The 23,596-nt window shown below is 37.2% G+C and overlaps 1 protein-coding gene across 1 annotated transcript in view; it reads left to right on the forward strand.

The window, feature by feature from the left end:
• The window catches only part of LOC127985995 (uncharacterized), a 30,803-nt gene extending 28,325 nt beyond the window's left edge, over nt 1–2,478 (forward strand). Inside the window, exons 3-4 of the mRNA XM_052588226.1 lie at nt 1,224–1,316; nt 1,716–2,478. Of these exons, the coding sequence (XP_052444186.1) occupies nt 1,224–1,316; nt 1,716–2,033 (411 nt within the window). The 3' untranslated portion in view covers nt 2,034–2,478. The remainder of the gene's footprint in view (nt 1–1,223; nt 1,317–1,715) is intronic.
• Nucleotides 2,479–23,596: the final 21,118 nt, after the last annotated feature.

Here is a 23,596-nt window from a genome sequence, read left to right on the forward strand (position 1 = left end):
ACAGATTTTGTCCCCAGTTGGTCATCGTGTCCCCACATGGAAGGTAAAAAAACACATCCATGTCCCCAAGAGGTAGCAAAAACACACCCACACTTTCTCTATCCCTCTGAGATGCCAAGAACACAATCTTTCTTACACATTTATTTGATTTATTAGTGAGGACATCTCAGTCTCTTTCACACACATGCACACAGTCTTTCTATTTCTCTCTATTCAAATTAAAGAACTTTATTGCCATTATTGTTTATGCACAATATTTTTAAAACATTATTCATATAAATAAGTTGCTAAATAATTAAGATTATTGTCTGTGTATAGTGTTTTATAATAGTGTATTAGTTCACCCAAAAATAAAAAAGCGTTATTAACTGAACCTCATGACGTTCCAAACCCGTAACTTATCTTCGAAACACTACGGAGCCCCACACATGACATGCAAGAAAAAAAGTTAATCGTGCGCACAATTTAATAATTCATTCCCTTGATTCGCTAAATCGTGTGCACAATTACATTTTTTTTTCTTGCATGTCATGTGCAGGGCTCTGTACAACACAAACAAATATATTTTTAATGAAATCTGAGAGGTTTCTGTTCCTCTATTGACAGCTACGCTACCAATACTTTGACATTCCAAAAATGTTATCAAGAGATCATAAAACTATTCCATATGAATTGAGCAGTTTAGTCCAAAATTTCTGAAGAAATTAACAGATTGAATTTAGGCTTTTTTTCACAAACAAACATTCATTACCTCACATCAGTTAGAGTAAACGGAAGCTCAGGAATTTTTGCGTTGATGTGCGAGAACCAGTGAGGTTTGTTCTAGTGTGTTAAGCAGGTTCGGTTGAGCTTCTGTTTATGTTTGCTGATCAATGTTTATACAATAAAAGCCTAAATTTAGTCTGTTCATTAAAAAAATGCGATCATGTCTCATTAGAAAATTTGGACTAAAATGCTCAATTCATATGGAATAGTTTTATGATCTCTTTATGAATTATTTGAAGTGTCAAAGTGGTGATTGTGTAGCTGTCAATGGAGAAACAAAGTTTTCAGATTTCTTAAAAAGAGATCTTCATTTGTGTTCTGAAGATGAACAAAAGTTGGACAAAATTTATGACATAATTGTAAATTTTGGGTGAACTACCTCTTTAAAATGTAGCCTTACTTGAACTATTAGTTAATAATTAATGACATTTTTTGGGATCTTCTTATGCTTGTTTGAGAATGAAGACAAAAACACCAGGCGTGATTGTATCCTGAGGTGCCTAAGTGTATACCTCAATGCAGACATCAAGACACTTGTCAAAGAATATGTGGTAAGTGTGTGTCAAGCTATTCTCTTCATGTTACAAATTTCAATTTTCATTGATTAAGTTATTTTTCTCATTGGTATCACAGTCTAGCTTATGCCCTTGTGTGTAGTGTGCAGCGAAAGATTAAACTATGCAGCAATCAGTACAGAGCATGATTGATCAAACTAAAAATTACCTGTATAAAATGATCCAGTTGGTATTACAAAGTAAGGAAAATATGAAATCATAATCGTGAAACACTCACATCATTATGCTGATCTCAGATTTGGTGTAGATAGGGAAATTAATCCATTATTCATGGCAAAACAGGAACACAGTACAATTATCATTTCAATTACATGACTGAATCAATAGGAAAACTTGGAACACATTGGGATCTTATTTTCTTTGTTTATCCTCCAGGACTCTGAAAGTGTGGAGGCTGAGTCTCTCATTACACAGACAACAATGGGCATCTATGTCATTCGAGCGGAGGGCGCTGGTCCTGAAGAAGAACCTTCAGATGTTGGTGTTGTTCTAGAAGGAGTTGAAGTTCTGCAAAACCTGCCAAGTGTCACACTTGGATGTGTGATGCTTTTTGGACTAATTGATGCCCTTAACCTAAACTATCCAAAAGACCTCAAGTGCACATTTGAAGCATTTCAGAAAATCCTGATGGAACTGGATACAACCAAGCTGTCACCAAAAGTTCAGGGACTGAAAATTAAGATGCTTCAGTGAATCATTGAGAGATGTGCTGATATTTACATTTTTCCCCTTGACTTGCACTTTTTCTACTCGTGAGAACCACCACCCTATTTTTCCAAATTATTGCATTTCACAGATTTGTGAAAATGTTTGTGTAATGTTAACAAGTGTTGTCACTGAATCAGATTTGACCTGATTGTTACGTCTACCTCAAGTTTTGCAGTTTTTTTAAGCACAGTTCTTGAGGAAAAAGTACTGTGCCTGCAGTCTGTTAAAATCCTTTGCATTTATTTGTTATAGGATGGTTGTGGCAAAAAAACAATTAACCTTGGTTTGTTAAGTAAAGAATGACATTACATTAATTTTTGTTGAGGTTGTACACAACACAGTACAAGTGAGCAGAGACCGTCTTGCTAGCTCCTCTTTTTGCTGCCTTTTGTGCTTGTTATTTCTAAAATAAAAATGTGAAATGAAGTGACCCTCTGGCCGTTCTTTTTTGTGTTGTATATTTTGATTGGGGAGGGGAAATGGTGATGAATAAGTAAATACAAATTTATAAATATGATTTTAAAATACATTGGGTTTATTAATACAAATTACTTAAATGTGATGCATTTTAAGTAAAATAGGTTTATTTCAATATAACACATAAACCCATTTCTTATTCATTTAAAATAAATTGGATTAATTGAAAATATTACATAAATCTAATTGTTACTTGTTTTATTTATATAGGACTTACATATATTTATCACATTAAGTTTATTAATACGTTTACATTAAAAATATGTAATCCAAATGGATGGAAAATTTATATGCAATCAAATTACATAAATCTTATTTATAAGGCCTAAATATTTTTTTGAGTGTAGACACGTCCCTGCAGTGTTTTTGCGCTTGACTGGCAATAAGCCAGAGACAGGCACGGCTGTGATCACTGGTGCTCGCTTCATCATCACCGTGACCGCTGCTGTTAAATAACTGCTGTTAAACTCGATGTGCTTTAATTTAATAATAATAAATTATATTTGTACTAAAGATTTCTCTGAGACTATGTGCATTTTATTTTATTCAAACCTCCATTAAGTTTAAAGTTAGTCCATATTCGAGATTTAAATCTGAGTTTAAAGTCATGGTGCATAACGGATTTAAATTAATCTAGGCTTAGACCAGATTTGGACCAGAATTATGGGCTAAAATGTAAACCAGATTATTTGAAAATGTTTAAAGTTTGGTGCAACAGAATTATTAGATAAACCTTGATTTAATCTAGATTTAAAATTAATAATAGCTATAATTTGAAGAATAATAATGCACATCAGGCCTTATGATCATTTAAAATATAATTTGAAGAAGAATTTCTTTCACAAAATGAGTATTGTATACAGTTGTCGAATTGTAAAAAAAAAACAAAAAAAATGAATGGACCGTTGAATCTCTGGCTCACATGATTCCTTCAACAACAGATTCATTCAAGGAATGAAACACTGCATTGCTCTAAACTGTTGTATGAAATTAATTATTAGCATATTTATATGCTGATATTCAGTAAAGTACATTGCTTGTGCAATGAATATAAAAACATAAAAACTCATACATGGGTATTTTTTCTTTCTGCTTCTGGAATCTCAAGATATGTCTGGTGTGTATAGTATGAATACATTCTCATACATACTACATCTATCATATTGCCATATATATTTTTTTAAATAATAGTAATAATAAAAATAAATATAGCATTTGAACCCTGTGGCTGACAGTAGGTTTGTGTGTTTTTGACTTTTCTTTCTATGTTTTATTAAATAATCATTACTAGCGAGGTTATTATTTTTTATACGAGAGTTCTTTCTTGTCCTTCAATCTGGTAACATAACTCCAATTGTGTCACCATTTGCATCACTTCACTTGCAGTATTTATCACAGCAAGTGTCATAATGGATGCCTAAATCCACTGTAAATTTATGAATAATAACAATTTTGGTGTTGCAAAATTTGGTTTTAAGATAGGAGTGAAGGTAGTTGTTTAGACTTTAGATAAGCAGTTTGTTACAGTTTTTCTCAACTGCTTACACACAAAATTATTACTTGTCACACAATTTCTAAAACCTGACACTCAAACACCAACCACACACTAAATCTGCAAAACCATACACAAATTTTTGGCTTTTTACTCAGTTTTCAATATCATTAAACACTTTTTGCAAAACACAACACACAATTTTCTATGCAACACACAAAAATCTGACAGGAAGTTTCTTGATTTTCTTTTAAAAACATAACCAATCAAAATGGCACACTAATTCATCAGTGCCTCACAATAAATCCTCACAAGACACTTGTTGCTTTACTTAACAACCAATCATAACTTTAATAGTGGCCTATAAATAAGCCAAAGGTCAAGTAATAGCTTTTGGACAATGGATGCAAACAATGCAGACAGAGTAAGAGAAGTTGGAGGGAGAGCCAGAGGACGAGTTTGACTAAGAGGAGTTGGAAGGGGAGCAGGGGGAGGAAGAGGACGAGTCAGAAATGGAGGACAAGGAACAAGAAGAGTGGTCTCAATTCAGATTAGGGCTACAGTAGTCGATCATGTGATAAACCACGGTTTAATAATGAGAGAGGCTGGACTGAGAGTCTAATTTGAGTAGATTTACTGTGGCGGGTATAATTCGAACCTTTAGAAATGAGAACAGGTATGTACAGTAACAATCTAATGTAATGTACACATATTCTAATGTACACATAATAGTTTTTTTCCCATTACAAACAATAGGCCTATACTATAATTAATATATTTTACTGTAGTACCCTTGCATTCATTTTCTACAGTGCATTGCATTGGTCACAGTTTGGTAAGGTATCAAACTGTACAATAAAACAGCCAACTTTAAGACAATCTGACCATATTGTTAAATATTATATATATTGTTACAGTTTATGGCACACACTTACTGTTCCTGAATCTTTTGCAGAGTGGAAAGGCAAATGATTCATGGTGGGTGAGGTCACATGCTCACTTAAGTGCAGGAGACGGCTATTGTGAATTTGGTTTTGGCCAATAATGCTATTACAATCCATGAAATACGCAACCATATCCTTAAGGTGATGCCACAATTTATATGAACATAAATGCTGTGAGTGCCTCAACAATACACCGCGTCCTCCAAAAAAATCTAATGAGAATGAAACTGCTGTACAGGGTCCCTTTTGAAATGAACTGTGACAGAGTGAAGAATCTTCGTATGCATTTCTTTGTATGCATTTCTCCAATATATCAGACTTGCATCTACAAAACATGTGGAGACACTGATGCTGCCTCCATCCAAGGTTGGATATGCCATACAAGAAGGTTTTTCCACGGTGACTGGCAAGAGAGAATATAGCATGTGACGTGGAAGAAGTATTGTGGCCGGACCCAGCCCGGATGAGAGATGGTGCCTAGATACACCCAACCATCTCCACATACAAGCACACACATTATGTTTGGTTTTACACTACATGCTACAACACTATATATTTTTGATGTGTTGTTTTTTTTTTTTCATTTCAAACTGTGTACACTAATACTACATTTACAATAAAAAATTATAAAAATAAAAACATAAAAAGTTTGGTTTAAATTTAACTTTTGTTTTTACTTTATATATTCAACAGCTCTCTCCCAATTACATTCAATCATTTATATGTGAGCTTTTAAAAGAAGAGCTTTAAGTTTTGAATAACAGTGTGTATATGACATAATCAAAAATATAACATTGTGGTAAAGGTGTTTACAATGTAAGACAAATGTTTGCTTTTGAAATATGTTTGTAATATTTTGACTGTGGTGTTTCATTTTGAAAGAGATGTGCATTATTTTGCATCTTGTGTGTGCAATTCTTGAATTTGTGTGTTAAGTTTTGAAAAAAAAGAGGAAAACTTTGGAAAATGTGTGTAAGCAGCTGAAAAAAACTGTAATAAAGAAAATGCCTATTTGAAAATTTTGCATTTAATCTATTATTTGTTCTAGAGCAAATAGTTTTGGCAAATTCTCACCATGTTTATGTAACTTCAATGCTATCAGCGCTGCCTTTGCACTTTTCACTGAATTGCCTAGCAACTTTTATAATGACTGTTGTTGTTAATGAATTATTATTATTCAATAAATAATATTTTATACAAATAGAATTTTGTATTGAGAAACAGTGTGTGTGTGTGTGTGTGTGTGTGTGTGTGTGTGTGTGTGTGTGTGTGTGCGTGTGTGTTTTCGTGATGGTGATTTTAGTAACATTGTTCCACAATAAGGCTAGATGGCAACAAGTGACTGTTTTTAAGAGACAACAGTAAAAACTTTAATATTAAAAGAGACTGAAATGCTGTTGTAAACAAGTTAATTATTTTTATTTTTAACAACAGCTTGTGATGGAGCCAAGAAATACGAAGTGCTTTCATCAGAAGTTACCCTTACTGGATGAAAGTATAGTGCGACATAGAGCCTATCACTTTCTTTAGCGGCAATGCAAACTAATGTTTTATTGTTAATATAAGATTGAGCTGAAAAATGAATGCCGTGTCAGATAAAGCTAATCACACTCATTCAAGCTCTCTCTCAAAACATTCTACTCCACATAATGCACAGCTTTTAATATAGTTGTAACAGAAATGAGTCGAACCAGACAAATTAAAGAGTCTATCAAAGCAGTGTTTGGAACACGAGCCAAATTCCTCAGGAAGTCATAAAACATTCTGTGCCACAAGTCCCAAGGAAGATAACCAACCAACCAACTTGTTCACACAACAGCTTTCAACATTAACACCACTAGAACAATTATTGACAATTTTAATTCGCAGAAGAGATTGTCAAATTTGTTGTTCGTAATTGAAATGCAACGCTGGACATCACATGGAAACCCATGAGTTAAACACTTCCATTGACTTCCCCCCACCTAGCAGAACCAGACTGAAATTCCTAAGGGGGGAGGGGCTTTAAACATCTGTCTTCACAGAACATCTCTTTGTCATGAGAATGGCAAAGAAACTGCTTATTGTACATATATATGGACCAGAATGAACTCAAAAAGACTTATAAATGAATCAGTCCATCTCTTCACTCCATATTCATTTATGTGTAACCCACACATTTGAGTATCATGTTATAATCACTTATTGTGTATGCTTTTTTTAATAACTATGGCATAGCTTAACGATTAATAATCGTGTTTGGTATGTGTGTGATCGAATTTGCTTGCTTGATATTGTCCTGACAATCATTTATTTGTCAAATATATCATAACCTGGTAATAGGAATCATGTCCAAAATTTGACCCTGCAAGGCAGGAAAATTCGGACCACATGCTTGGTAAGATAAACATATGATTTATGATACCCCCGAGCCAAGACAATATCTGATTGGTCAAGACAACATTTGAGGTGTGGCCAACAGGCCAGTTTAAATAGTGAGGACACCATAAAATCTTTGCTTTTAGTCTCTAGCTATGCTGCTGCTATCAGTCATGCCAGCCTTTAGTCTCTAGCTATGCTGCTGCTATTAGCCATGGCTGCTTTTTAGTTCTAGCCTTGCTTGTGCTATCAGTCATGCCTGCTCTTAGCTTTTAGCTTGTAGCTTTGCTACCTAGCTTTAGCTTTTAGCTTCTAGCCATGCTGTTTAGTCATCACTGTTCTTTGAGCGCGGTTCCAGCGTGCTTCGGCCTGCAAGCCTGCTGCTACTTAGCCACGATGAGAAGGAACACAACCTTGTCTCGTCAAACTTTATTTCTCTTCTTTTCCTATTGAGAGTTTCGTGTTCTGAGTTAAGTTTTGTAATGTCGAGTCTCCGACGCCTGACCTCGGGTGCCCGTTCAACTTCAACCAGCACACACGACTCTGCACCTTCAGCCAACGCCCGACAACCACGGGCTTCCCAAAACGTCACTTCAGCCACTACTGAACTTCAAGCCAATCTGCGACACCAGGATACCCCTTTCAACGGCAGTCCCTTTCACAGGAAACCAAGGCAATGTATCCCCAGATATTTATTGTGCTGGTGTATCTAATATAATTTTAACCCCATTGAGGAACTCAACTAAATGATTGATTGTTGCTCATGTCTATGCAATGCAACGGGTGACAATCAGGTCTAGTAACTGCATTAACACGCTGATAATCAGTACAAAACCGAAGCATACCATCAGATTTTGCCATCAAGAGACATGGAGAACTCCATGGACTCATGCTATATTCCGCAATGTTGTTTAAAAGCATGTACTGTACTACCTTATTTAACACAGCACGTTTAAAAGGATTTCCCCTGTATGGATGATGCTTTATCGGTGTTGTTGTTCCCACATCGATGTTATGCTCGATAACGTGAGTTTGTTTTGGAACATCATTAAACAACTCTGGAAAGTGTGGGAGGTGATCAGCTAAAACTGAGAAAATTTCAGTGTTATTAAGATGACCCTCAATTAGAGCACGAGATGGATTACTTTCAGTTTCATCACTCTCTTCCACCACAATAGACAACAGCATTTATTATGTATTTATTTAGTAGACCTCGACAAATCCAACGCCAGCTCAACTGGAGATGAACCTAGGCAAACAGAAGCATGCTCAAAATAAGGCTTCAACATATTAATGTGACAAAGACGCTTCTGCTGTCGTAGGTCTGGAGTGGCGATTACATAATCATGGTCAGAAACTTTATGCACTACCAGATATGGGCCAGTAAAACGAGCTTGTAAAGCAGATCCAGGAATGGGAAGTAACATAAGTACTTTATCGCCCACTTCAAAGAGTCGATCTGTGGTCTTACGCTCATACCAGTTTTTCATCTTGTTTTGTGCTCTTTCAAGATTTTCTTGGTCTAACTGACTGGCTCTGTGTAAACAAGAACGAGAATGTAACATAGCTCAGAATGTCTTTTGCAGGGAGTTCATTTAAAAACTGATCTTTCAATACAGCCAATGGACCTCCTGGAGTATGTGCAAAAACAAGATCAGCGGGACTAAATCCAAGTGACTCCTGTCTCACCTCTCTACAGGCAAACAGCAGCCAGGGAAATGCATCTGCCCAATCCTTACCAGTCTCAAGCCAATATCAACATTATTCATGATTTGTTTTGAGATATAAGGAGAATGTAGACAAATACTGTAGGCCTACTATAACCTTACCAAGCACTCCACAACACTTGATGCTGCAGACTGAATATTTCAAGTATTTATTTCAATACTTACAGTATTTCTTACCATAATCAGTTACAGTAATCAACAAACAATGACATCAATTACTGTAAACAAATAAAATCTATAGACAAATTAAAATTACTTCATGAATTACAGTACATACACTTTGACTCTGAAGAAAAGTAAAGTAAAAGTAAACAGAAATGAAAGAAAACTACTGTAAAAGCAACAAGAATACTGTAACTATCCGTCTCTCCATCTGGCTGGATCAGATTTCATCCACATCACAGGCCATGTCTTCATTGGCAAGGCACCGTTGGAAGAGTCGCCTTGTGTGACGAATCCACCCCTGCACTGAAGCTGCTTCAATAAGATCACATGCCTGTTCCGTGGCCTGAATGAGGGGCAAACGGTCATAAGGCCACAGCTGTTTCATGTATCTTATAACATTATGTAGTTTTGTTTCCTTGGCTGTTTCCTTATAAAAGTTCAGAAATTTGTCAAGTTTTTCGTCAGGTGTCGTTTTAAATTATATGACGTCATTACATTGCCGTCTTGCCACCAGCAAATCGCTACACTGCTGATCATGGTTTCGAGTATCGATACATATCACCCTTTAAACCAACACATGAACGCGCAATTATCTCAGATAAAAGTTTATCCAATTCGTTCATTAGTGTGGTAATTGGCAATCTGGTGCTTTGTAATTACAAGGAACCTCACAATCCCTATCTGTGTCTAAGGTGTGAAAATGTGTGTAGAGTTTTACAAATCACTGTGTGTAATGTTTTGACGCAATGTAATGACGTCATATAATTTAAAACGACACCTGACGAAAAACTTGACAAATTTCTGGACTTTTATAAGGAAACGGCCAAGCACACAAAACTACATAAATGTTATAATAGACACATGAAACAGATAATAGATACATGTTTTTATTTTATTATAATTTTTTTCATGATTCCCAATTATTTAGATTCGCAATTTATAATAGTTGTGCAGTCTTTACATTTTTATTTCAATGTAGAAATTATCTATTCATTTCATTTTATATTTGGAAAGATTTGTTACGTGACAGCATTAATCAAATTTCTAAAGGGTCAATATCATGTTATCTACATCTCCTGCGCTCCATCAAGCCACTCTTATAATAGCAGTCATCACTCAAAATAATGCACGGCTCTATTATCTTTTTAGCATGTGTGTAAGACAAATATTTTTTAAGGACTACACATTTTATATTATTTTTAAATAAATTTTTAAATGATTATTATTTTAAATTATTGTCCCTGGATCAGTACGATACTCTTGTAATAAAGTAGCGGTGGTAGCACACATATTTTGAGTATCAGTTCTGGTTGAAAAGAAGCGATCTAATCATGTTTACATGAAATAAGCCTGCTCCCGAGCAGGTTTAAGCTGACGGACCTGTTGCTATGACAGCAGCTCCGGGATGAGCTTCGAAGAACCAAACGATCCAAGATCATGCTAAATCATCAACAATCAAATCCAGCTAACTGAGTTAGCGACGTACGAAGAACAGGCCCCTGGTGTGACTAAGATCAATATTTTCATGTCTAGCTCTTAAAGACATTGACCGTAAGATTAGCGTTAATCTAATTACAAATCTTCTCCACTAGATGTCACCCTCTCATGTGCCTTGTGCGATGTTACCAACAAACCTGTCATTCGTTCATTCAGTTTAAAGCAGTGGTTCTCAACCCACGGCCCATCACGAATTTAAATGCGGCCCACCATAGGCTGAACACACACACACACACACACACACACAACTTTTGCACGTAAAAATCGCCAACGGAGAGTGTGTGCCGAGGCTCTGAGCAGACGACCGCGCGGACAGGTGCGCGTGGTAAGTAGTCTTTAAAAGCACAATTGCACATGTTCAGGCAGTGTGAAGAAGCCCATTGCCAATCGAACCTATGCAATCCGTCAATAAAGAATATAAAGACAGCGATGTGCAATGATTATGGGCAATTGTTCGTTCACATGTGCATTCGGAAGTATAAATGGAAGAAGTCCGCGTCCGCACTGGCCGTGTCTGCGTCTGGATTGCTCAGGCGGAAACCGCAACTTCATTGTGCTTTTACTAATTCGAGCCGAGTTTCACAAAATTGTTCAGCTCCCGACAGAATCAGGTGTTTTATTTATGGGGAGTAGAATTATTTATTTATTTCAATTAATCTAATTGATTAGATATCATAATATTTAGGCTATAATATTATAAATCAGGTTGGTTTGTATTGGTGACGTAATGTGCGTGCGGCCCACGAGACTTGTACTTGGACCATAATGCGGCCCGGTGGAAAAAAGGTTAAGAACCACTGGCTTAAAGGGTTTCAGGTGCTTTGTCGATGTTGATGCCACCTTCAGATAAAAAGTCAGAAGTATGGAAGCATTTTAGATTTCGTAAGCAATACGATGATAGTGTTGTGGACAAGAACAAAGAATTTTCATCTTGCATCAAACTTGTATTTATTTAACATAATTGCAAGCATTTGAAAATTACAGATGGGTTCTGTTTTAATGTACCCAAGTGTGCATAAAATAAAGGAGTTAAATATACAGGTTTGTGGCTCTTAATTTCTTTTTATTAATTACCCAATTGTAAACTTATGTTCACTGTTCTTTTTTATACATATAGTATTTGTATTAAATCTATTCATTGACTTGAATCGAGAATCGAGTATAAAAAATAGAGCTTAAGATCTTTACCCGAACCCGACGTGACCCGATCGGAGTTCATTTCGATTCGGGCTTCATTTATATCATTTTACACGGGCTCGGGCTTGTGCGGTAAATGAGCGGTCATGTACCTAATGTGTTTTGATTGGCACAAGAAAGATGCGAAAATGTATGCTGAGTAGTTGAAACGGAGGCTTGCCTCTGACGATTACGTTTTGGTAGCACCAGTAACTAAAGCAAAGTCTGAGGTTTGGAAAAGGTTTGACCTTGTTTATAATGAGAATCCTCTAATAATGAGCCAGAGGGTTATATTACTGGACGCACCATCAGTGAGCGCAGGAACGCACTGAAGCCATATACAGTGGATTCAATCATTTTCCTCCACAAAAACACTTATGCCTTACCTAATCTTGGTGAGTAAATATTTTCCAAATAATAACTAAATATTGTTTGACTCTTAAATGCATAATGTAGACAGAGTAGGATATATAAGCTAATGTTGGCATTAATATTTTATTATGTCAGCTGCTATGGCGAAGCAAATCCGGCAGAGCCTTTATCTTAATTAATTTCATTATTGCCAAATACCCATCTTAATTTAGAATTTGTCTTAATTAAATTAACTTGTTTTTATTGGTGTGTTGGCCTATTTATATGCTAAATGAGCATATAGGCTACCTAGGGCTATTTATAGAGTGCTGAGATATTATGATGTTACAGACTTCCAAGTGGCCTATTACGTTAGTCATGTATAAATTATGTTAAAACATGTATAAATGACTCATTCCTGACAAAAGGCAATAGAGCTACATGCATGCGTACATATGAATAATGTCGGTTGTAGCATTAGAACATGGGTTTGGGCTTTTAAAAAGCTGTCAATCAAAATGTACTTGTCGGGCTCGGGTCGAAATCTGCCGGGCTCGGGACCTGTCGGTATTAACTTTTAAGGCCCGATTACAGCTCTAATAGAAAATCGAATCGAGAATCGCAATCGATTTGATTTGAGAGATTGTGAAGTGAAATCGAATCGATCTGGAACATCTGAATTTATTACCAGCCCTAATGAATATGATGCATGACCGTAAACTGAATACGCCTATGTCTAGAGCTAACTGAAGAAGAACGTATCCTTTTTAAGACAGAACCCTAAGTTTCATTTTCTAACATAATATCTAAGTCATCCTACCAGAGAGATTTTAATGACCTACTAGATGGGGTTTGTTTGTTATTTATTATACTAGAAAAATATTTGATATGGCACCCCTAGTCTCAGCCTCTGACTTAATGCCCACGGACCATTGGCTAAATGTCTGATGCATATGGGATACAAAAGTGGAACCACTTCAGGAGTGTTGAAGTCATCATCGGATTGTTTGAATTATAAAGGATTTCTGGAAGACATGTGTGCTGCATTCTTTAACATTCCACCTGGAAACAAAGATGTTGTGCCGCCAAACCCCCTCACGACAGAAAAAAAGCTGTAGTGTTTACAGCTGTGATGATGAGTGCTTATCAGGAAATTTAATGTTGGGTTTTCAAAAGTATGTGAAATCTTTAAAACACGTCTGAGAGTTTTACACACCCATCTGTACTGTGGTGACATTTTTACTCCCCGAAATGTGATGCTGTATAAAATGAACTGTGATTGGTTGTTTGACATGTTGGTCAAGTGGCCTCATGGGCGGGCCACATGGGAGCAGGTGATTTTACATTTGCTACGGGCGGGAGTGGGAGGTCAGAACATTTTGTGGGAGACCCACGGGAAACGGTGGTGTGTAGTATAAATGGTGTCAACTCAAGAAGTTGTGTAAAAAATAAAAGATGCTGTTTACTTGACAAAAGCAAAGCAAGTCAGACATCTGGAAACAATTCTCATTTGTCACAGAAAAAAAATGGGAAAGAGTGATTTCCTGTACTCTCAAAATTCACACGTTTTATTTTGAACATTCCAGCATCTAGTGCACCATCAGAAGGGCATTCAGTGTATATGGGTGGATCTTGGAAGAAAGACCCACAAGTCTGGGACCGCAGTCAGTCAGCAATATACTTTTCATTCATAGTAATATGGAGTAAGCAAAGCAATAAGGCCCAGTGATCAAATTCATTTGTTTGCTAAGTAGTCTGAGACTAGACTCTACGTTTTATGCACACACACACACACACTCACAACACACACACACACACACACACACACACACACACATATATATATATATATATATATATATATATATATGTATTGTTTATTTTCATTTTGCAACAGCCTGTTAAGCAAGCTATTGTGAATGTGAAATGAGAGATTTTTTTAAAAGCATTCTATTTTGTTTATTTAGTTTTGTATTTATTTTGTTACAATTATACCTAGTGTATTTTCAAAGTTCTCTGTGTTTATTTATTTAATGGTAAAGTTGTTTCCTAGTTAATAGCTTGGTGCATGTATGCAGTAGGCCTAGTCTGTGTTTAAAAATGGAGGTGCCACTAGTTGCGTTTTTTTGTTTGTTTTAACGGTTAATGTATTATAATTCTAATAAAAGAAAAAAAATCCAATATTTTGTCATGTGTGGTTATTTGGTTTAGCATTGGAAATTTAATATTATTTAAATGCAATCATGTTTAAAATCTGTTATTCTGGATGTTAACGTGAACGAATTTTGCTCTGAGATAAAGTCCGCGGGAGCGGGCAGGAGTGGACACAATCATTGCGGGTGCAGACGGGAGTGGAACACATAGGTTGCGGGAGCGGGCGGGCCTGGTCATATATTCAGCAGGAGCGGGCGGGTGTGGGTTTAAGAAAACAGTCCCGTGTAGGGCTCTACTTGCAACTTCCAAATAATAAAGGCAACTTCCAAAAGAGAAGGTGGAAATAAAACATTCCTGGTAATGGGTGCAACTTAAGAAAGACCCTAAAGCTGGAGAGTCCAAATCCTCAAAGAATGTTTAACAATTAGATTCTTAATCAAAATAATTTGAGTGGAAGGGATATGTGACCAGAGCAAAGATGATAACTTGACGGGGGATAACTAGCATCTATTTGCACCCAGAGATGTTTACACGATTGCATATCATGTTGCATCCAGTATAATACGTTTCTAAAGTTGGCTTCCAAGTAGTGTTGTCAAAAGACCAGGTACTTCGGTACTAAGTCGGTACAAAAAAAAAAAAAAAATCTCAAATCTCAAAATCCAGTCATGAAAATGAAACATACATTTTAATATGGGCAATCACGGAATTTGTCAAAGTTAGCATAAATTAATCAAATCAAATCTCCATATGAACCAGTATCTGTAAATGTTAAGCCGCAAAAGTTGGTTGAAATATGAATCCTCCATGTCCTGCGCATCTCTGTGTGAATGAATGAATGGCAGAGACGTGCGGTTTTGTTTACTACATAGACTGAAGCGCGTGACGCAGCCTCAATGAATAAATACGTAAACAACAGCCCATTAAAATAAAAGTTAATTTTTACATAAAGGCATTGTGCTAGAAATATTTATATTATTTTAGTAGAATGTATGTGATACTGCTACTACTGTTGAAAAAATTTATAAAACATTATTTTTTTAAAGAAATAAATCACAAAATTGTTCTTCCGTTTTAATTTTAATATAAAGAATACACTTTATTTACCAAAAAATTAAATTAAATTAAATTTGGGTGAAACTTGTTTACTGTTTTTTATAATTATATTACTTGCAGAAAAACTTTAAACACAATTGTAAATAAGTATAAAAATGGAATTGGTTTTATTTTTAGTTATAAAAAGTGTATGTTTTTTTATTATTATTACTATTTTTATTAGCATATTTTAGTGTTTTGCTTTGATACCGAAATTGGTACCAAGAACCGTGGATTTTCACTGGTATCGGTACCGAATACTGAAATTTTGGTACCGTGACAACACTACTTCCAAATAGTAAGTTTGAAACCTCTCACCACCTTTGGATTAACCAAATTCTTTAGACCAGTGGTGCCCAACCTTTTTCAGCTCGCGGCCCACACAACCACACACATATGTTTGCGCGGCCCACTTAAAAAAAAAATAACTGACCCCGGTATTGTTGGCTTAATAACTAAGTACTCAGAAGCTAGATTGTTAACTGTATTTATTGAATGAACTAGGGCTGTACGATATGGACAAAAAACAAACAAAAAAAAATCGCGATTTCTTTGATCAATTTTGCGATTGTGACACACACCGATATACTTTTACATTCATAAATGCATTCAGGATTAATTTGAAACATATTTCCAAAAGAAAACCAATTAGAGCTTTATAAAAAAATTGTAACGTCTCCAGAACAGACATAAGTCAAAATTATCACTATAGTAAAGATGTAACAAAATGTATGGCACATGTTATGGCACAAAAAAAAAAAAAAAAAACCTGTGTCCAGGGACTTTTTTTTTCTTTTTTGCCATGCATTGTTCATAGAGCTCATTGACTGTAGCGGTGCCTCAGGTGTTTGCAGTGTGTATACAGTATGTGTATGCGGTCAGCAGCAAAAGCGCATAAATATAACACGAAAGCACATTAAAATAATGCACGAGCGCGAATCTCTCTGCTTGCATGCAGATTTCCTTTTCGCTGTCACAAAACCAGACGTACTTGCTCAGATACACGCTGCTCTGCGCGGAGAGAGTGTGCGCACTTAAAACGTGTCTCCTCTCACTTAAACTGCTTCCTGTGCGCTCACAACTCTCTCTGTGCTCATGTTTCAGATATTAATTATTTTCGCACGTTTTTATTTCTAGCCTTTTACCGCGTGCAGTGTGAATGCTCTGATCCGTTAACATGGACTTGGAAAAAAGGCGCATCACAGACAGTCTGTTCTGTTCTCGCTCTAGGGGTGTTGCATTCTGATTGGATCAGATAGCATACAACGGGAGGTCAGGGCCACGGAAAATTGTGCTACAAAGCTATTTAGATATCGTGCACGCTCAAATCGTGATTTTATGACGATTTCTATTAATTGCACAGCCCTAGAATGGACTGGAAATAACAGAAAATAACTCTGGCTGGCACCGCTCAGCAAAACGGGAAAACCAGATCCAGGCAAAGCTCGGCAGCGGGTAGATAGTCACCGGAGCAAGCAGTCAGGAGGAAACAGCAGCCATTTTGTAACGTTTTCACACTCTCTTTGTTTTGGGTTGTTTTCTTTTATGCTGGGGTTCCAGACAGAATTTCTGTCATTAATTTAGTTCAGTTTACGAAAACATTCAAAGGTCTTGTGCAGTCTGGTTTGTCTTTCACAAAACCCCTCACTTATATGAGAAAGAGTGTACCACTCTTAAGTCTTCTCCAGTGTCCTCCAGGACAATTTCATAGTTCAAAAGACCTAATTTCTGGACTATCCTGTAGGGCCCTTGCCATTTTGGAGCAATTTTGGCTGAAAAAAACTTAATTGCCTTGGAATAATGGTGAGTGTGCATCCAGACTCTGCCCTTCTCCTCAAACACCACTTCTCTCCGATTTTTGTCATAGTAAAGTTTTTGACGTTGACGAGCTGAATGTAGTTTCTTCTCAACATACTCCTTCATTTGATTTAATTCTGTCAATTTGTCATAGAAAGAATCATCAAGATACACATCTCATGGTTGCAATAGGACATCCATGGGACAACGGAGCGAGCAATTGATGTTCAACTCTGCTGGTGTTACTCCTGTGGAATCATGGACAGCAAAATTAAGAGCAAATCTGAACTCTGGTACGAGCTTATCCCAATGTTTATGATTGTCACTGACATACGAGGCCACCATCGTTTTGAGCGTATGGTTCACTCTTTCAGTGAGGTTAGTCTGTGGATGGTAGGCAGTTGTCATTTTACGTCCAATGTTCCATTTTTTACAGAGCTCCTGGAACACGGAGGAGACAAACTGTGATCCTTGATCAGACAAGATGTAATCTGGGATCCCCCATCAGGTAAGTATTTCTCTGATGAGTATCTGGGAGACAGTTTCAGCTGTGGCCTTGCGCAGACTAAAAAGCTCAATCCAACGAGAATAATAGTCCACAAAAACTATCAGAAAAACATTCCTAGAGGAACTCCTGGGGAATGGCCCCATCAAATCCACTCCCAGCATTTCCCATGGACGTTGTACAATGGATTGTTGCAAGAGACCGGAAATTCGACGACATTCAGGCTTGTAACGTTGACAAATAGTACAGTTTTGTACAAACTCTTTGACATCTTGGTTCAAGTTAGGCCAGTACATCGAGGCTTGGAACCTTTTGAATGTTTTGAATCTGCCAAGATGACCAGCAAGAGGGTCTTCATGAAGAAACTGGAGTAATTGAGATCGGAGAGGTTTTGGTATGTAAACTTGGTACACAATTTTGTGTGGAAACTGGACAACTCTGTAGACTTTATCCTCTAATATGGAAAATTTGGTAGAGGACTTGACAGTGATTTCTTCTGATTCTACTATTTGTTCGTACAGATGGTGAAAGTCAGTATCCGTCTGCTGTGCCTTCCAGATGTCATGGTCAGAGATTGGCAGATCTTCTATTTTTTCGGATTTCACTTTTAACTTCAAAGACAGAGCAGTGGAACAAGTCAGAAAGCCTGGTTCATTAATGTCAACAGGGGCTCGAGACAAAACATCAGGAACCATATTATACTTCCCCTTCCTATGCTCCACTGTGAAGTTGAATTCCTGGAGTCGAAGAGCCCACCGAATTAAACGAGTGTTAGGATTCTGTGTTTTGAAGACCCACATCAAGGAAGAGTGATCACTAACGACTGTGAAGAATTTTCCTTCCAAATAGTACCTCCATTTTTCGAGGGCCCACACGACTACCAAACATTCTTGCTCGGTGGTCGTGTAATTTCTTTCTGCCGGGTTTAAAGTACGACTGGCAAATGCCAGGACCTCCTCAGTGCCCAGTCCTGTTTGCTGCACGAGAACAGCTCCTAAGCCAACCTCACTTGCATCAGTGTAGATGACAAATGGTAAATTCAAATTAGGATGTCCCAACACCGGTGGAGACACAGGGAGCTGTTTCAGAGCTTGGAAGGAAGTTTGACATTGTGAAGTCCAAAGGAATTTGACACCTTTCCTTTTTAAGGCATTCAGGGGTTCAGCCACTTGAGAGAAGTGTGGTACAAACCTATGATACCAACCAGCCATGCCTAAAAATCTCTGGACTTCATTTATGTTCTTTGGCACAGGACAATCTTGGACTGCTCTGGTTTTCTCTGGATCTGCCTTAATTCCTGTAGCAGTCACAATGTGTCCAAGAAACTTCAGAGAAGTACGGAAGAAATGTGTTTTCTTTATATTAACAGTCAGGTTTTTATCAGTTTTTTCAGCATCAACATGCAAGGTGAGAGTATCCATAGTGTTTTTCAGCTCTTCAACTTCAGTAAACAAGGTGTCTTTTAGACTCTGGTATTGTGTTCTGGTCATTTCACTCACTTGCGGAAGAGTCAGAGTGTCCATAAATCCAGTTAATCCTAATGAGGGTTGAGATGAAGATGATTTTGGGGGTCTGAGATCAAAACTTCCTGTTAAGTCCATATCTATCAGAGTGAGTTGAGATTAAATGGACTGAAAACCTTCCAAAGTACTGCTACGGAGGGTACTAGGAGTTAAGGATTGAATTCCATCTTGATCTAAAGCCATAACATCCATAAGATCCTCTTTAAAAGTCTTGTTTGGGGTTTTGTTTCGATCTCCCTCCATTTCATTGCAAGACCTGCTTGGAGATGCAGCCATTTTGCTTGAAGAATTAGAGGTTGTTTTTAGTCGTTGAAATGAAAAGGGTCTGATGAGAGTGTATTTTTCTTCTCACAAGTGTTTCATATTTAGGTCCCACCTGGGTCGCCATTTTTATGTAACGTTTTCACACTCTCTTTGTTTTGGATTGTTTTCTTTTAAGCCGGGGTGCCAGACAGAATTTCTGTCATTAATTTAGTTCAGTTTACGAAAACGTTTAAAGGTCTTGTGCAGTCTGGTTTTTCTTTCACAAAACCCCTCACTTATATGAGAAAAAAATGGCAATCTACCCCCCAAAAAAACCTCTCTTAAATAGACCACTACTACAATCAATATGACAAACAACTAGAATTCATTCAAATATGTAATGTAACAACATCAACACAGTTTCAAGTGTCTCAAAAATGACTTTTCTGATGTCATGGTCAGAGATTGGCAGATCTTCTATTTTTTCGGATTTCACTTTTAACTTCAAAGATAGAGCAGTGGAACAAGTCAGAAAGCCTGGTTCATTAATGTCAACAGGGGCTCGAGACAAAACATCAGGAACCGTATTATACTTCCCCTTCCTATGCTCCACTGTGAAGTTGAATTCCTGGAGTCGAAGAGCCCACCGAATTAAACGAGTGTTAGGATTCTGTGTTTTGAAGACCCACATCAAGGAAGAGTGATCACTAACGACTGTGAAGAATTTTCCTTCCAAATAGTACCTCCATTTTTCGAGGGCCCACACGACTACCAAACATTCTTGCTCGGTGGTCGTGTAATTTCTTTCTGCCGGGTTTAAAGTACGACTGGCAAATGCCAGGACCTCCTCAGTGCCCAGTCCTGTTTGCTGCACGAGAACAGCTCCTAAGCCAACCTCACTTGCATCAGTGTAGATGACAAATGGTAAATTCAAATTAGGATGTCCCAACACCGGTGGAGACACAGGGAGCTGTTTCAGAGCTTGGAAGGAAGTTTGACATTCCAAGTCCAAAGGAATTTGACACCTTTCCTTTGTAAGGCATTCAGGGGTTCAGCCACTTGAGAGAAGTGTGGTACAAACCTATGATACCAACCAGCCATGCCTAAAAATCTCTGGACTTCATTTATGTTCTTTGGCACAGGACAATCTTGGACTGCTCTGGTTTTCTCTGGATCTGCCTTAATTCCTGTAGCAGTCACAATGTGTCCAAGAAACTTCAGAGAAGTACGGAAGAAATGTGTTTTCTTTATATTAACAGTCAGGTTTTTATCAGTTTTTTCAGCATCAACATGCAAGGTGAGAGTATCCATAGTGTTTTTCAGCTCTTCAACTTCAGTAAACAAGGTGTCTTTTAGACTCTGGTATTGTGTTCTGGTCATTTCACTCACTTGCGGAAGAGTCAGAGTGTCCATAAATCCAGTTAATCCTAATGAGGGTTGAGATGAAGATGATTTTGGGGGTCTGAGATCAAAACTTCCTTTTTGGTTTGAAAAAGAAAAAACAACAACAAATAGTTCACAAATTGACCCACCACAAAACTACAAAAAAGAAACAAAATTATTCCAAATCACAAAATCAGTAGTAATTCCAACAATTTAATGCATATAGTTCCAATAATCAATAAGGGAGAACATATATAAATACATTTCCCCCTGATGAAAAAACAGTCAAAAGTCAAGTCACTTGAAAACAGTCATCAGAACTGGCCTAGTATTGTACTCACGACTCTGTTTACTTTTAATAGTCTGGTCCACGTTTTGCTGAAACTTCCCAGACGTTAGTATACAGGCTGGAGGCTCCCAATCCATCAATTTCGCCCAGGTTTTAGAACTGCTCACTCGTACTGTTAGCCCTGCAGCGTCTAAACGACCATCCGCTAGTAACACAATGACATGTGGATATCATGCTTTCCTTTAAATGATCCAGAGCGCGATTGATTAGAACGCAGATTGTACACTTTTGCCGCAGATAAAACAATAAACCGCGGGAGTCTTCGAGCGGAGCTCCGCAAGGTGCACTCACTGGCTTGACTTCCGCCAGCCGCTTCAACTTGCTTGAGCAGCGCACGTCATCCAGGGCTGCGTTCAGCCCCGACAAAACTTTGCATTTTAACGTTTTTTAAACAGAAACGGTGGTGCGTTGAACACACTGTTCTGATGACGCAAGAGTTGCAACTATGGCATCTGAGAAGGCCATTCTTTGTGTTCTTTGTGAAGAATTTTCGGAGCCATCTATTTAGCCTCACATTCTGACTTTATTTGTAGTTCATATGGAATACCCTGTATTTTCTTTCTCATTTTTTAGGAAAAGCACTTAATTACCATTGTTTATTTCTATACCAAATGTCATACACTTGCAATGGATACTCTAATATCCTCAGTTGTTGCGTATACCGAGCTGCAACGAACACATTTGTACATTATTTTCCTTGAAGCCATTGTCTGAGTTCACTTTAATACCGCGTGCTTTATATACATGTTGCTGCTGATTGGACTGCAGTTCTGACACACCCACCAAACAAGAGAAAACGCATCTCAAACCCTGTTGCACACCGATGCACGCCGTTTCCAGGAAACATGACGTTCAACATGGAAACCGTACATGCCCCAGATAAAAGGCTTGTTTGAGATGCGCCTCGCCTCGCTTGAAATGTAAGCGAGAGTAGGCGGCTTGAGTGAGGGGAGGAGTTAAAAAAGTGCAGGCAAGCTGGACAGATCTCTCTTTTCGTAGTGGATCTGACACCTGTGAGATCAAAGATGGAAATCGCTGGATTCACGCTTGTGCACAGTGTTGCTAATAAACTGGATGTAATTCAAGTTTTGTTCCTTTTATATGAATGAATAAAATGAACAAGACCCATTTAATTACATACCAAAGACGTGTTTATCAATTTATTTTTCTTTAATACAGACATGTGTTTTTATTTATTAGATTTTTTTTTAATAAAAATTAAATTACATAAACCAAAGAGATCGCACTGTCAGATAGTTTGGGAATATTCAGACATAACATAAAACACAAAACATGATATTAGAGTATTAAAAACAAACATTTTAAAAGAGAACATTACAACACAGTTGTTTAAACCAATGAGCATTAAGCTGTGTCGTCAGCAAGTCGTTTCCCATCGTGCTTTTGGTCAGCACAGTCGGTGGAGAGCAACTGCGCTCGACTGCAGAATCCGACACATGCACCTTGCGCTCGCGAGAGATTTTTGACATACGTCAGCATGACATCAGAGCAAGGCGGACGTCACTCGGACACATTTCTAACCGGCATGCATCTCGCGCTGATCACCGGTGATCAGTTCTGCGCAGATTTTGCTCATCTCAAACAAGCCTAAAGGTAACTGGGCCGTCCCCCAAGACGTCACCATCTTCATCGTTATCCTATGACGACCGCAGATTCACATACTATATACACGTCACTTCGATTCCCATGGATAATGAACTCGGATCATTTTATAAATTAAAAATGACTAATAACTAGGATAAATAAACATTTTATTGCTTAATTCATGATGACATCGTCACAATTTATGCATGTTTGAATTTGTTATTCTGTAGCGTATGCAGCAAAAATATCTACGATAAATTGGTGGTTTATTCTTAAACCAATCAGCGAGCTCGAATAGTGGAAGCATAGTAACAGTTTAATATTTATTTTTTGTTATTTAATTATATATATGAAATGATGTTATGTTATGACTTAGACATTTATACATATATTAACAATATTATTTATTTTAATAGTAATTGGCGGCCCGCCTGCAATACCACAGGCCGCGCACCACAGGTTGAAAACCACTGCTTTAGACCTATTCGCCTAGGCTTGTTATCCCAGATACTGACTTTTCTAGACAGTAGAAATATGATTTGGGAATAAATATGGGTAAACATTTAAATAAATATAAAAATTCAGGAAGAATGTTCATTTTAATTGCATTTTACTTTACTATTAGTGAGAGATGAAGGAGTTTCCATGATAAACGTTTTAATAAAGGGCTAAAATTAGCTTTAAACAAGTCACTTTATTAAACAAGT

The sequence above is a fragment of the Carassius gibelio genome, chromosome B21, assembly GCF_023724105.1.
Source record: "Carassius gibelio isolate Cgi1373 ecotype wild population from Czech Republic chromosome B21, carGib1.2-hapl.c, whole genome shotgun sequence".
NCBI lineage: Eukaryota > Metazoa > Chordata > Actinopteri > Cypriniformes > Cyprinidae > Carassius > Carassius gibelio.